Below are 15,359 nucleotides of genomic sequence, written 5' to 3' on the forward strand. Positions count from 1 at the left end.
GAGGCATTGAAGTGATTTGCTCAGGGTCACACACTTGGACTTGCATGACACCAGTTGCAGGAACAGCTCCAGGACCAGGCATGAGTTGTTAAAGAGTATCCTGGGGTGCCACTGACTTCAGCTTTTTAGAAATACTGCTGCTAGTGGCTGTTCTGTCTAGTTGGAGAGGGGCAGTTTTATAAGCCAGTAGATTCTGGAAGACTGTGTGGAGAAGAGTGCTGAAACTGGACATCTTGAAAGATGTCCAGGAGAAAAGCTAAGTCTTCCTGAAGTTTGTGGTATTGTCACGTGCCAAGGCTGGCACCCCAAGGAAGCAGGAACATTCCTTTTTCCTGTTTCAGAACCCAAGTGGACAGGCCAGTATTGAGGTGTAACAATTCCAAGGCTGCAGGCAGCTCAAGTGCCTTTCCTCTCAAGTGACACAGAGGACCCAGGTGGGGAAGAGAGTGATTTTAGGGAATTACAGCACTGTACACTTCCTTTATCCCAGTTAATCTCTCTAGGAAGTGAGAGAAGAAGTACAAATGCTCACTTGTCTTAAGCACCTGGAGTTTGCACCCAGAATTGACAGGAGTTGGAACAGAAGCTTTGTTTGGGTGTGGAAATAGCTCTGCAGTAGCTGCTGTCCCTGAAACAATTAGGGCAGGTCCCACCAGGAGCTCCTCAGTGAGGAGCTGGGAGATCTCCTGTGGGTTGGTTCTGCCAAACCTCACATGAACTGAGCTGCACCAGCAGCCAGGAGCAGCTCAGCAGATTTTAAGATGAGCTGCACAAGGTGTTGAAGTCACCCAGCACCTTCAGCACATGGATCTCTGCAGAGCCAGGAGGGGCAGAGTCAACCTGAAAAGGTAAAAATGAACCATACAGTTCCTGGGAGGTTTGGTTGGGATGTGGTCCAAGTTCTTCCTGTAGTTTTGGGTCATTTCTGTTTGATTTACCCAAGTTGCTGTGGCCCATGCTTGGTTTGAACCCCCAGAGCAGGACTTGGTAGCACATTATGAGACACAACTCTTGTGCCTGGTGCTTTTTGCAGACCTGGTACCTGCGAGCATCAGGGCTCCCAGGACAGTGATAGGAGGAATAAACAACTTGAAAAACAAAATAAACTCTTGCTATCAGAGTCACAAGGCGAGCTGTCCAACACAACAGTGGTCTCTGATTTTATATTTAATTTTAGAAGCTGAAACTAAATGTTTTAATTTTATATTATTCTCAACATAATGCTAATTTGCTCCAGATGTCCACTCCGAGCTGAACACTGCCATTTTGCATAGAAAGCATGTGCGTCAGTGATTTATTCCAAATAGCTTCTATTTTACTGCATTTCATTTTATTCTGAATGAAGTACTTAACAACATGTTTCTCTTTAAGAATCTTACTTAATCATATGGATATAATTTCTTCAATTTACGTTTTCAGTTCTTTAGTGTGGTGGCCACAGGGTGTTTCTTAACCTAGGAAGATTAAATGCACATGTTGAAAGCTGCTTGTATTTGATTTTGAGGCACTTTCATTTCAAAGTCCTTCACGTAAGGTACAGAAGTGATTGTGGTTTCCTGCTAGGTTCTGGGATAGAGGGATAACTCTCAGGAAAACCTTGCAGATACCTTCTAATAATCATCCATGACAATAACATAATTTCATTTCTTTCGAAACTGTGGTCTACTGAGAGTGTTTAAGACTTTTTTTATTGGGGTTCAGGAGAAAAAGAGATTTAATTTTCTTGTCATTTCTGGGCTACAGTTCAACGTTTCAATTTAAAACCTATTTCCGCTGAGCTCCTTTCCCAGTTTTCCCTCAAAATATTATCTTAGAAAATGTCTTTTATTCAGTTATTTTTTTATTTATTTAGCAGCATATTAAAAATTATGTGAGACAGCTCAATACGAACCTTTGTTATTTGAGCCTGGCTCACTCAGCCATTCCTGTGCATGGGCTGCCATTGGTCAAGTATGTCAGGAATGTCCTTTGGCAGTGGCCTCAGGAGCTGCGTCATGGGTGTGAGACAGCTCCTATGAACTGCTCAGCGTGGATGGGAAGCTGCTCTGAGCCTTGGAACTAAGTCCAGGGAAGATTTTTATTCTATCATTTTAAAGCTGACCCAGGTTGTGCAGTTTGTAAGATGGGATGCTTCTGCAGTGGTCACAAAAAATGTGATATGCCAGATTCCTCAGATATCAAAACCTACTCTTCATCCCTTTTAAAAGTTGTTTCACTCATATGATATAATCCCTTTTCCTCTTAGGGTTTTACACTGCACTCTATGCCATGGGATATAAATTTCATGAGGTCGCATCATTTGTGAGGCAGGTTTTTCCCACCTGAAATAATGTCCATCTGTATTCATTTACATCTTCTTTTTGCATTTCTTTTTCAATCTTAGCTTTTAATTTTCAGAACTAACCTTGCTGTTATTCTACAATTGTATTAGTTTATTATACTGAATTGTTGACACAGCTGGTAGGGAGCTAAGTGCTGTGGTTTCACACAATAAAATTTCAGACAATATGTGTAGCACTTCTTTTTCATACATATCATTTGAAAACCATATGATTCACCAATATGTGTTATTGTTATCCACCCATGTGGGACACAATCTATTTTAAATTAGTGAAGTGACTTGCTAAACTCCCTGTAAACAATAAGACTGTGGGAAAACATTAAGTGCTATTCAGAAAAGAACATTGCTATACAGCCTTTTATCCAGAGGATCCCACAGTGCTGCAGAGAATGGAGGGACCTGGCACTGCTCTTCTCAGAGCTCATCTTCTCAACAGGCTTCAGGAGGCAGCTCCAGCCCTTGAAACTGGAGGCACCAGTTCAGTGTGGATGTGGTAAATCACCCTGAGTGAAGAGTAGCAATAAGGTGTTCATTGGCAAAACCTTGGTTTAACATCTCCTTTGGAGAGAAAACTGACCTCCTTTAAAGCAGGTGAGGGCTTGAAGCCATTTTCCTAGGAATAAGTCTCTCAGATTTTCCTTCATGTAATGAACATGGCCAAGCAAGACAAAATGCAAACACTGCCAGACTAAAATTAATGACTTAGGATGAAGTGAGGATGAATTCCTTATTTGTAGGGGGAAAAGAGCCAGTTCCTTCAGAAAGAGAAGGTTGTCCTTCTCCATGTGTTACCCTGAGCTCTCTGGGATTCTGCTGGAGTGTGCTGATGAAGGAGACAGCTGTGTCTCTTGGGGTTGCTTTTTTTTTTTTTTTTTAAATAATGTTTTAAAAACAAATGCTTTTTAAAAAGACAAATAATAAAAAGTACAAGCATTTTTGCCCAAGAGCTCCACACCCAGGGCATGAGGCAGAGCAGAATGAGGTAGCTGAGCCTGCAGTGAGAGCAGCTCCCAGCACATCACACAGCCCCCAGTGCTTCACCAGCAGCTCTTGTGGGGCTCTGCCAGAGCTCAGCTTCACACCAGGGAGTGTCAGGCACAGTCATTTGGGTTATAGCTGGGACCTCAGTCTTCACTTAGGGATAATCAGACTAGCCCAGCATGGCACAGAAAAAGCAGGAGCCCATCTGAGCACTGAAAGTCCCACTGACTTTTCTGAGAACAGCCTTGGAGAAAATGGTGTGTTCTCCTCATTGCTTTGTGCAGATCAATCCAGTGTTGGCAAGTTCATGCAGTTTTCATTGGGAATTTGCAGGGAAATTTTACTCTTCTCAGCTGAACTTCACAGAAATAACAACTTGAGGTAAAAGCTCCATTAAGCATTTATGGAAATGAGCATGGGTAGAGTATGAGAAGGACAGTAGGTTTTAAGATTAGAAAAAAATCCAGCCTAACTAAAATGAGAGAAAACCCCAGCAATAAAACTACTGACTTTGTGAAATATTTAGTGAGGAAAATGAACAAGCTGAGTTGAACCACGTACAGAAAGTTGCATTTGCAACAAAAAGCTTACATACATGGGCAAAGAGTTACCTTGCTGCTATTTTTCATCTTTCCTAGGAGAATTTGGTTATGCTGGAGTAGTTTAGTCAGCTGTAGCCAGCAATTTCCCACTGTAGATCAGATTTCATCCATGGGATCCTCCTCTGTTTGATCTGCCAAGGGCAGGAGCCACTTTGTAAGCTGTGATGACATGTGACAAGCTATGACTGTAAAACATATTTATTTATTGGTCTTGACAAAGGTAAGAGCTGAGTTTTCCAGAATCATAAGAAAATAGGAGTCCAGGGGGGATGAGTGGGAAGTTCAGAGGGACACTCACTGTTGCCAGATGACACTGTGTTTGTGACACACAGGTTTGTCACACGCTGGTCTCAGATCTTCTGTGACTGGAGGCAGACACAGCACAGACCTAACCTGGGCTGTTCTGGCTGTGGTGCACTGGAAACTTGTCCTGTTCCTAGACACACTCTTGGCATTTTACAAAGGCAGACTGGACTATGTGAGGATCTTTTTGTTCCTTTACTGGTTCATTAAAAATAAAGGAAAATATGAAATAAAGAGGGAAGTTTTTCATTTTTGGTTTTTTTTCCCCCATGTGTTTGTTGGTGAATGCATTCAGAGTATTTCAATAGTGTCTGATGCCAGTATAACAGCTTAAGACTGTTTGCTTAATTCCTAAATGTGCACATTATTTTTAGCAAACATTCCTAATTTATGTTTGTCCTGCCTCTTTTCCAATGTCCCATTGGATTCAGAATGTAAACCAGGGCAGGCAGCTTCTCTGCCATGCCCTTTGCAGATGCCTGTCCCAGAGGCAGGGTGAGAAGTGCCCTGTGCTGGGCACAGAAGGGTTGCTGAGTTCCCCAGCATGCATGGATGTCCTGCGCTGAAAGAGAGCGCTCAGCACATCACAGGAACAGCTTACAGAAGCAGGGTGTGTAATTTTTAATAACTGGGATAAAAACCCCCAGTGACATCTTTAAAATATAAATGCCTTTTCTTGTTTCTTTTATTTCTTTGCCCCCCTTTATTTTGCCTTTTCATCTCTTCTCCTTTCAATTCCATTAAGCTTCATTGTACAATAATGTATCGCAGTGGACTTTTTTCAATTATGTTTTTGATTTTTTCCTCCTTGTTACTATAAAACTCCAGATGTTTTGAGACTTCATGGTTCTCTGGATTATTTTTTCCTTTATTTTAATCTTCTTTTGTAACATGCCACACATGTGGTATTTTGGCCTTTTAAGATGCTAGGCTATGCTAATCAGCCATAAGTTTTGGGGTAGGATTTTTTTTTCTTTTTATAATTACTTTTCTTCCCCTTCTTTCTGCTGTTGTCTCTTTAATTATTTTCTTTTTTCTATTTGTTTTATTTTTTGTTACCCCAACTGGTTAGTCCACATCAATCGTTCTGGATTCTCCCTTTGCTCTGAGGCTGCATTCTTTATGTTAAGCAAATTAATTCTTCACTCCAAACTTTGAAACTCCTATACCTGTAAGTAGATTATGAGCACCTTTTTTACCTTGCTTGTCAGAACAGAACTGTTTGTACTGAAATTGCCCCCCCCAGACCAAAAGCACAGACTATTCTTTAAAGATTGAGATGGATGCAAACAGATGATACTTCAGATGCAAACTGGAATGGAAATGTTTCCTTGGAAATTAAGACAATGAATTGCTGATCCAGAGAAACAAGTTTTCGAAGTACATGTAGGAAACTATACTTTTTATTTAAAAAATATAAAAGTACTGGAGGGAATAATTTTAATTTATTTGCGGTTCTTTGCTGGCACAGATGGAGAGGGTTTTTAATTGATTTTGTTCATCTTAATTTTGTCCCCAAAACAAGCAGATCTGGCTTCAGATATTAGAACAGCAAATCTTGGATTGTGTGCTGTCCTTTAATTTCAAATAGCTTGTAAGCTATTCAAAAAATCCCAAATAAAGAATAGTTTCCCAATTACATCTGAGGAAATAAAGGGGTTGACATGGGGTGTCTTCTTTTCTTATTACATGACCCTATGAATTTTGCATTTTGTTCTTTAAAATGTTGCCTCATGTAATGTTATTTTTGCCTGCAAACCATAATACTGCATTCAGTCCAACTGTAATGAGGTTTCAGAAAATTGTTTGCTTTCCAAATGACATATTTAGCAAAACCTTATGGCAAAATCTGTGGCTGTCAAGCTGCTGATAGTAAAATATTCCCAACTTTCCTGGTTCATTCTCATATGTTGTAGCAAACAAATGCAACTTCCCCTGTTTTGACAAATGTTTATACTTCTGCTTGATTAAAGAAGGATTACTAAAAAGAGTTTTAATACCAGAAATCAGTGAAAAGGATAGGATGCTCTGATAGTTTCCCAGATATTTTGGGGCTGCTGGAAAATGTATGGAAAGCTCTGTTTGCTCACTGAAGTGCGTGACCTGCTGGCACTAGAGGAGGTGAATGTATGAATATTCCATGCTGGAAGCAACATTTGCCCCGTGCAGGGGATGCTGGCAGGCAGGTGCTGGGTGTGTTTGTGTGTGGGAATCACCTCAGACACAATCAGACCTGGGCTCTCCTGGAACAGCCTGACCCAAAGGAATCCTGCGTGGCCAGGTCTGCATTCCTCATGGATCCATCCCTGCTGCCACTGCCCCAGGGGCTTCAGCAGTGCGGGCTTAGGGGCTTACAAAATTCATAAAATTGAAATAAAAGAGACAGCCCCAAGCTTTATTGGAGTCAGTGATGATCAGACACCTCCTCCAGGGATTCTCAGTGTATTCGTATTTCCCAGTTTGCTGGTAATTAGGAAATGCACAATCTGTCTAACAGCATAAAGAAAAATGAATTACTGGTGGACAGTGTGTGGAGGTGAAATGGTTGGCCACAACTACCCTAAACCCCAGCAGTGTGAAGGATGTCTTGCATTTATACTATGGCTTACTTTTCTAAGTCTTTCTTCTTCCTGTTCTGAACCTTTTAAGCTTTTCTTCTCTTACACACCACCAGCTGTACAGCACTCTGGCTAAAGTCCTAAATGGTTTTTTTTAAAGACAAATGATTAAAAGAATTAAAAGTGCAAGCATTTTTGCCCAGGACTCAAATGAAATAGCTTGTAGTGTCACTCTGTAAACATAAATTGTTCAGGCTTCAGAAATAAAACCAAACGCAGAAATTGGCAGATCTTTTAATGTTACAGCTACCTTCCACTTCATTGTAATCACAAAGGGGGAAAAAATCAGTTTCAACAATTTAAATCTGTAAGCTTGAATCTGGCTAAATAAATTTGGATTCTTTAGGATGTTAAAGTCTCATTCCTATGGGTGACTTTTTATGTACTCACGTAGTTGAGTTTAATAAAACTCCTTGCATGAGCCCTGTTACTCATGCGCAACTATTTGCAGGATCAGAGCTTTACATTGTAGCTACAACAGCGAATTAAACATTAATCTAATTAGGAGTTAGCTGGGGAAAACAAAGCACCAAAACAGATACTTTGATTGTGCTGTGGGGTGGAACAACTCGTGTGTTTTAACAGATCGGAGCCCCATGTGCTCCCAGCCACGGCCCCAACATTGGCCTCAGTGTGCTGTAAAACATTGATGCTATTTAAAGAGTGGTGTGGCTGTTTCCTCCCCTCCAGAAGGGATACACAGCCTCACTGGATCCTTTTTCTCATAGCATGTTTTTCAATAAAAATTTTCCCAATTTTGTAATCAGTTGGGAAGAAAGAACATTTCACAATGTTCATAAGGCTTGTGGATGTTTTGACCAGACATCAGATTTCCTATTGATAGCATTAAATGCTTTGGAATGAAATGTTTTGGGTTTTCCATCTGTAGGCTGTCTGAGATGTCAGCAGCCAATATGACCTGCTCTTTCCCTTTTAGGTCTATAAATAAAAGGCAGCTTGTTTAACTGATCTTGCAGCAGAGAGCAGAGGTGTATATTAATGAGCTTGCTCTAATGGCACACTGGACCTATTTAGCACTACGACTGTGAAGCCTTCTCTTTTTCAGTCATAACTCATTTCCTAAGAAAATGTCAGTTATTGCTTCACCCTATGGTCTGAGCTGGTTCGTTTATAGTTTATTTCTTCTGATCTGTACCACTGACAGATATTCTAGACATGGCCATGATTAAATACGCTTATGAAAATGGTAAACATCTGATAATATAAACCCTCTTGGGAACATGCTGTTATTTCTGCGTGGCAACATTCTCAGGTGCATTCAAAGTATAATCTGGAAGCAAAGAAAAAACATTTTAAGCAATTACAGTTATTAGATTAAACTGTTTTGTTGGGAAAATTGTGATGTGTTTAGATCACTGTGAGATAATTCAGTGTTTTTATAAATACGGCTTTTGAATGCATGATATTGCAACAGCGACACTGCAGTGAGATTTTAGTGTGAAATAAAGACAACATATGCATTTCCATATGGTAACAAACTAGTTTAGTCCCATAAATTTCTACAAGGTATTTTTTCCTGGTAGAAGCCCTGTTCTGAAAGCAGCAGTAGTTATAAAACCCAATAACTGCATTGTGTTCCTCCTGTAATCATGTGGCATTGTTTTGTGCCTGTGCTTGGGTGTATGCAGCATTAACGATCTCACAGCAAAGACAAAAGTAGTAATTGCAATATAATTATTATTTTTATTGATGAAACTTGTTTAAGAGCTCTGTTGACATTTACAGACTTTGAGGATCATGCAGCATTTGTTACAGTTATCCCAGGCATCAAACGTCCACAAAATGTTTAGGATTGTAGGATTAAGCAGTGACAGATTGGGGCCAGATGTCTGGGAGATCCTGTAAGTGGCCTTCTCAGTTGATAAAATAGCTCTTACCATCCAGAAGCTCTTTTGAAACTGAACATTTGCTCTTTGTAGTTGAAGCTGAGACACTTGTGGGATGGCTAGATCTTCCTGGAGGGTATTTAAGAAGGAGAATGAGCACCCCATTTTCCCAAGAGTAGTTTTATATTGTGTAAATGTAAATGTAAATATACTTCAAGTAGCAAGAGTTGGCAGAAGGGTTAAAAGAGTTGGTGAGTAGCAGTTAAACCCAAGAATTACCTTACAAAGTTGTCTTAACAAGAGTCCAGTTGAAGTTGTACCACTCCAGTTCAGGGAAGCTGTTTCCATATGTGGACTTCCTTAGGAACAAACTGTGAGAGACACAGTCAGCAGATCCAAAAATAAGAGAGTTGAAAAAGGTGTCCTGCAAAGTGCAACTCTTTCTGCAGTTCTGAGTGGATTCTCAGCCCCATCCTGCTCTTTGCACCAGCTCCATTCCTCCCTCCCTTTCAGACCTTTCATCTTCAGCCTCCTCTCTTCTCAAGGCAAGGTTCTTGTCCCCACTGCTTTCCTCTTGAAAGGTGTTCCTGTTTCACCAACCCAACCTTTGCCAACTTGAAAATCTGAGTACTGCAGTCACATTGTTCTCTTTGCTGGTGTATTTTTCCACCTGACATGTTTATCCTGAGTTTTCACTGCATTGGGACCATCCCACTGTCTGTTGTCCAGTTTGGTAGAACTGGGTTATACAAACAATGTGAATTAGGAAATAATAACATAAATAAGAAGCTCTGAATATCCAAGCATATGTGATGATGGAGGAACCTTACTCTGAAGGAATTGGCCACATTTACTGAGAAAAGGCAGCTGACCACAGAAGGGTCTGTAAATGAGCCCATATTTGTTTGAGTGTTGCTGCTCTGTAGCTCTGAGCTCTGGTAGGCCCTGCTCCTCTCTCCCTGAAGTGTCGATCCAGCAAACTCTTAAACATATGTGCTTTCATGTGTTTTAAATTAAGCTTGTGTTTAGATGTTTTAGGACATTTGCTGTTGGAATTTTTGCTACTGACATCAATGAGAGTGGAGCTGGACCTTTAATGAGTTTAGATTATTGTGCATACCTTCCTATTTTGCATTGGGCTCTAGAGATGGAACTGAAGACTGGTAATCCATTAGAAAAACATTCTGAGGGTCAATATCCTTCTCTCTGATTGGAGAGAGATGGATTTGATGGCTGGAGTGCTCAGTGAATGAGGAGTGATGGTCACAACCAGAGTGGTGAAAGACTCAGTGTTCAGATGGGACATTGGTGACAGGTGGTGTCCCTTGGGGGTCTGTAGTGGGACCAAGTGCAGTCTCAGCAAATTCATGGATGACACCAAGCTGAGTGGTGCAGTTGACACTCCTGAAGGACAGGGTGGCATCCAAAGGGACCTGGACAAGCTCCAGAAGTGGCCCTTGGGGTTTTCAGCAAGGCCAAGTCCAGGATCCCACAGCTGGTTCAGGGCAACCCCCGGTATCAACACAAGCTGGGGGATGAAGGAGCACAAAAATGCTCCAAGGGATGGAACACCTCTTCTGAGAAGAAAGGCTGAGAGGGTTGGGCTTGTTCAGCCTGGAGAAGACCCCAGGGAGACTTACAGCAGTGCTTGAAGGGGACCTGCAAGAACTTCAAGGGATGCCACACTGTGGGCACACTAATCAAAGGAGGCTGGAAAGCAGAGGATTGGGAACAAAAAGGAAAAAAGTGATCTTTAGGACCTCAGAACATTCACTCAGCTTTATGGAATGTCCTATGAGAACTATGAATTTGCTGAACTCTGCTCTGTTTTTCATGGACTTCAGCGTTTTTGCACATTTCAAATTGCTCCATCCTGAATCTTTGTCAGATTTTTAGTGATGATTGTGAAGAAAGTTTGTTTCTTTTGAAGCTTTGGTGGCTTTGGTCACTTCCAAATCTCCCCACCTCCTTGCACCAGCTCAAGTGTTCAGAGGTGGGTTGTGGCCAAACAAAGCTTCTGAACTCATAAACTGCATGTCTTCCAAACTCATACTGCATGTGGTTTTGTGGATCTGTCACAATGGCTATGATGGGCAAAGATGGAAAATATATACACATCAGGTAGTTGTCTGTACACATATCTAGTATGCCATTCAGGCAGGTCACTGCTCAGGGCACTGAAATATTTATGGCAGTAAAGGCCACGTTGATCCTTTGATGTGTGAGTGGCTGGGACAGGCAGAGAAGTGCCAGAAACCCCTCTGCCTGTAGTGTGCAGAGCTGACCTGCCTCCAGGTCGAGAATCACTTTGATTGCTGTGTCAAGGTATTTACAAAACTGGGAAAGCAGAATGTGGTGCTGTGGGAGATCAGGTGTCTCCAGGTTCCGGCACCTTCAGCTCCATCTGCAGCTGCTCTCCCTTCCCCTCCCTCCCCTGCACTGCTGGGTGCCACAGCTGAGTCTGCAGTTTGCATGCACTGATGTAAGAGATGTGTGTGACAAACAGGATTGGCAAGGTGATGATTTCTGTGATGCATTCTGAGGAGCCACAGGTTCCTGGAAAGCTGCTGACCAAAATTTTGACTCGGCAAAAGGAAGTGACAAAGCATTTGCTGATTTTGTGAGAGTCAGGATTTCACTGTTTATGAGCAAGAATCATAGAAAAAGCTATGGCTTCTAGAAACAGTGCTTGGAACAGGTTGCTCAGAAGCTGTGGCTGCCTTATCCCTGGAATTGCTCACGGCCAGGTTGGACAGGGCTTGGAGCAGTCTGGGTAGTGAAAGGTGTCCCTGCACATGGCAGGGCTTGGAATGAGGTGAGCCTTAATGTCCCTTCTAACCCAAACCATTCTATGAAGATACACCTGCTTTATTTCAGAATTGCTCTTAGTTTTGATAGGAAGGTGGATTGAGTTGTGTTTCTCAAATACATTCCTTGAGATCACGAATCCTTGAGGAACCAGATTTTTATCTGTGTAGAGGCATAAGATGTGCAGTGCTGTGAAACAGCAATATATGCAGAGTGGGCATAGACTGTGCATTCCATCAATTGAGTATTTGCTGCAAGTATTTGAACATGTGAAAGTATCTGAGTTCATTTTGTGGGTGTGCAGGTGCACAAATGTGCACACACAAGGATTTGTGATCACCTGGAAGAGTTCCCAAAGCACATCCTACAGACAGTGCCTCCACTGCCTGTTGTCTGTAACACTGAAACTTAGCAGTGAACAACACCCTTCCCTTGGCCTAGTAGCTGGAAATTTTACCTATTTATTTATTCAGATTGAATTTGAAACAGTGACTTCTGTTATGAAGGCTATGCAGAGTTTTATTGCTGAGTGCCCTAATGAAACGGGTGCTTAAGAAGTCAGAATTGCTCAGGTTACTGGTTGTATAAATGCTAAGAATGATACAGCTAGTAAAGAAAAGGGTGCAGAATAACAGCAGAGTTCCTTTGGATTGATCTTCAAATGGATCAGGTCCTCCTGTAATAGTCCATGCTCATCTGCTCCAGTGTATAATATTTCAGACACCTGAAACCAGGTTCTAACCCGCCAGCTTCTCTTGCTCTCTGTCTGTAGCAGCTAATTGTTACTGCCCACAGTGGTTCCTGTGCCAGTTAGCATCTCAGAGGACTCCTCAGAACACTTGTTCTTTCTTTAAATTTTCTCTTCTGACACCGTGTTTTTAAGTGTTCAGTTCAGACAGAATGTGTGAGATATTTATAGCCCTTGTATTATTACTGAGCTGCACACCGTGTCTTCGGTGACAGATTAAATGAACAGCACAATATGTTGTGTTTCATCCATAAATCTCAACAGATGTTTGAATGTTCCTTGATTTATTGCACGTCCAACTCGGTTCTTACACTGTTCTCATTGTGGCTGCACATGGTTTATTTAACAGAACCTTACAATGATTTTTTTATGATGTTTTTCAGTTTGAAGGGTGCAACAAGGCATTTTCTAGGCTTGAGAACCTCAAGATTCACCTCCGGAGTCATACTGGGGAGAAGCCATACCTGTGTCAGCATCCTGGCTGCCAGAAAGCTTTCAGCAACTCCAGTGACCGGGCAAAGCATCAGCGGACACACCTGGACACCGTAAGCATGATTTCATCCTGGGAGCTGCACCCACTTTTCCAGTGGTCCTGGTACACAGTCGGTTCTGCAGCTGCAGGGGAGCTTGGCATTTTCACGAGGAGAGTCTTAGAAAAGTCAGCTATGAGCAAGTGTATTTGGTTTAGAACTGGATGTGCTTTGAGAAATGAGAATGTCTTGATCACAGAGAGGCAGTTAGTTTGTGTTACTCATGCTGAGGGTGAGTTACGCAGGAGTGAGTTACTCAGCAAACTCTGCCATTGTTCCTGTTCCAGTAAAAGGAGGCAGCAGCTCAGTAATGTGTAGCTGAGTGAAAGCTGAGTCACTGCTGCTGCACCAAATGTGTGTCATTGTCTCACTTCCTGTCAGTGAATGTTCTGAGTGAATGCTAAAGCGTCCAGACCTCTCAGGGGAAGGCAAATGCACCTCAGTTTTGGGCAGTAATTTTGTAAAAGTGAAAACAAATCTGTCCCATAACTCTGTGGAATTGGATAATACCCTCCATCAGAATTAACTGTGAGAAACACTCTTTTATTCTCTACACTTGGTAGATTTGGCTTGACTCTGCAGCTCTTGTCACTTGTCTCACAGAGAGGATGGGAGCCTGTCAGGTGTCCTGGGCTCTACTGAAATGAAATCCCCAGATCATGGGGAAAGAAAGCAATGAGACAGCTTTGCACACCAGTCATGTCCTCAGCATAAAGCTTGTAAAGAATAACAGGCAGAGTTGTTGCTTTGTCTTTTTCAAAGAAGTGAATATATGGTTTAGTTTGAGCAAGTGTTTATGGGGCAGAACTTTTGAGTTTAATTGATATTTACTTTTTAAGCAGTTACACATTTCAGACATTGCAGCATTAAGGAATGTCTAATGTACATTATGCCTTGCAAAAACAAACAAGTAAGAGAAGCAAGTCAGTCACATTTTCCAAACCAAAACACACTTAAAATAACAATGTTTTATTTATTTGAAAGTTAACCTGAGATATTTGAATTTGTAATTTGCATCTCTTTTGAAAGTGGATATACTAAATTGCATGCAGTTTTAAAATTTAATTGCATGAATCTAGTAGATATATTTTTTATTAGCCAAACTCACAAATGGAATGCCATCTATTAGATTTAAGAGAGAACTTACATGTTTACTAAAATGAACACAAATTCTTTGTATGTGTTGTCTCTGCAATATTGAAGACAAATGTCTTAACTTTCTATTTTCTTTTATTCTCTTCTCCCTTTATCTCTGTCTTTATTATCTGAAAGTGCTCATAACTCAGGAAAAAGGTACAGTAATCATTTTCTAATAACTTTCTTCAATATCTAAAACCATCCTCCGTGCTATTCCTTTGCAGGCTCTCTAAAACTGTTTCTGTAGTCCTGCTCACAGTAACTGAGTTCCACTTACCTGGGTTAATTGAAGCTCTGTGGTTTAAGCTCAGTGAATTGTGTGCTTATGTGAATGTGAAAAATAGCAGAGCTGCAGGATGGTGCTGCTGCACCAAACAACTGCCTGGAATGTCAGAGCAAATAGCCATGAACCTTTGTAAGAGTGGTCAGATTCTCATCTAGTTTCCCTATGACTGAGTTGAATGATTTTATCACTAATTTGAATGACATCAGTGATTTGAAAAATACTCTGCTCATTTTTCTGCCAAGGGATTTGTTAAAGTTTTCCATAGCTTTTCCTCAGGTGTCAGTTCTCTGTGTTCCAGACACTCTCAATAAATCTCCTTTGCCCTGTAACTTTCTGGGTAGGTGCTGTGTTAGCCTGTAAGGTCATGAATTGGTGAATGATTCTATTATTCCTTCAGAAATTTCCTGCTGGCTGGACAGAGCAGCAGTGCTTATCCTCTGGAGGTACTTACAAAGAAAGGGGGTTTACAAAGGCTGCTTTTTCCTTATTGAATGCATTTGGAATTGGTTTTAAAGCTCCTCAATGTAGGTCACTCCACCATTTATCTTCTCCAAAGGAGAATCTGTAAATCATTTCACTTACTGGTGTATGCTAGTTTGATAGAATCCCTACTAAATCATCTGGAAGTAGATCTTTCTCCTAGGCAGGAGCAGAACAAAGGGAACCTGTCTGTCCTTGTGGTAAAAAGGGCACATCAGCACTCCTCCAGGGGCAGAGTAACTGGGTTTAAAGGACCTCACAGTCACTTCTCCCAAAACTGGTGGGATTTTTTTTCCTTCTGTGCATCCTCCTTCTGAAACCAAGGGGATTAAAGAATGTGACATCAAGGTCATGGCAAACCAGTTATCTGCCTTTGAGAAGACACCAAAAGGATTTGCTAGTCCTAGTGAGAAGGCTGAGGTAATGCTGATAGATGAGGCAGGAAAACAGAGGGCAAAAGAATGTTCCATTCAACTTTAAAGCTTTGTGAGCTGTACCATGCAGCACTATTTTGCTGACATTTAAGCCAGTGGTTAATTAATAAAAAGTGCCTTTGCTCATTGTGGCAATTGCACCTTCATTTAGAGTTTGTTCTGTAACCCAGAGACAGTGTTCCATTTGTTTGGAATAGGCATAGCCCCAAGAAGAATTCAGTGAGGATTTCCTTCACTGGGAAAG

General features: G+C 41.4%; 1 protein-coding gene across 3 annotated transcripts in view; it reads left to right on the forward strand.

Moving 5' to 3' along the window:
* Positions 1 to 15,359, forward strand: part of GLIS1 (GLIS family zinc finger 1) — a 177,025-nt gene that overhangs the window by 130,742 nt on the left and 30,924 nt on the right. For all 3 annotated transcript variants that reach the window (XM_033068047.1, XM_033068046.2, XM_033068048.1), the window contains one exon: positions 12,632 to 12,793. In XM_033068047.1, the coding sequence (XP_032923938.1) occupies positions 12,632 to 12,793 (162 nt within the window). The remainder of the gene's footprint in view (positions 1 to 12,631; positions 12,794 to 15,359) is intronic.

This window comes from Catharus ustulatus, chromosome 9, assembly GCF_009819885.2.
Source record: "Catharus ustulatus isolate bCatUst1 chromosome 9, bCatUst1.pri.v2, whole genome shotgun sequence".
Taxonomy (NCBI): Eukaryota; Metazoa; Chordata; class Aves; order Passeriformes; family Turdidae; genus Catharus; species Catharus ustulatus.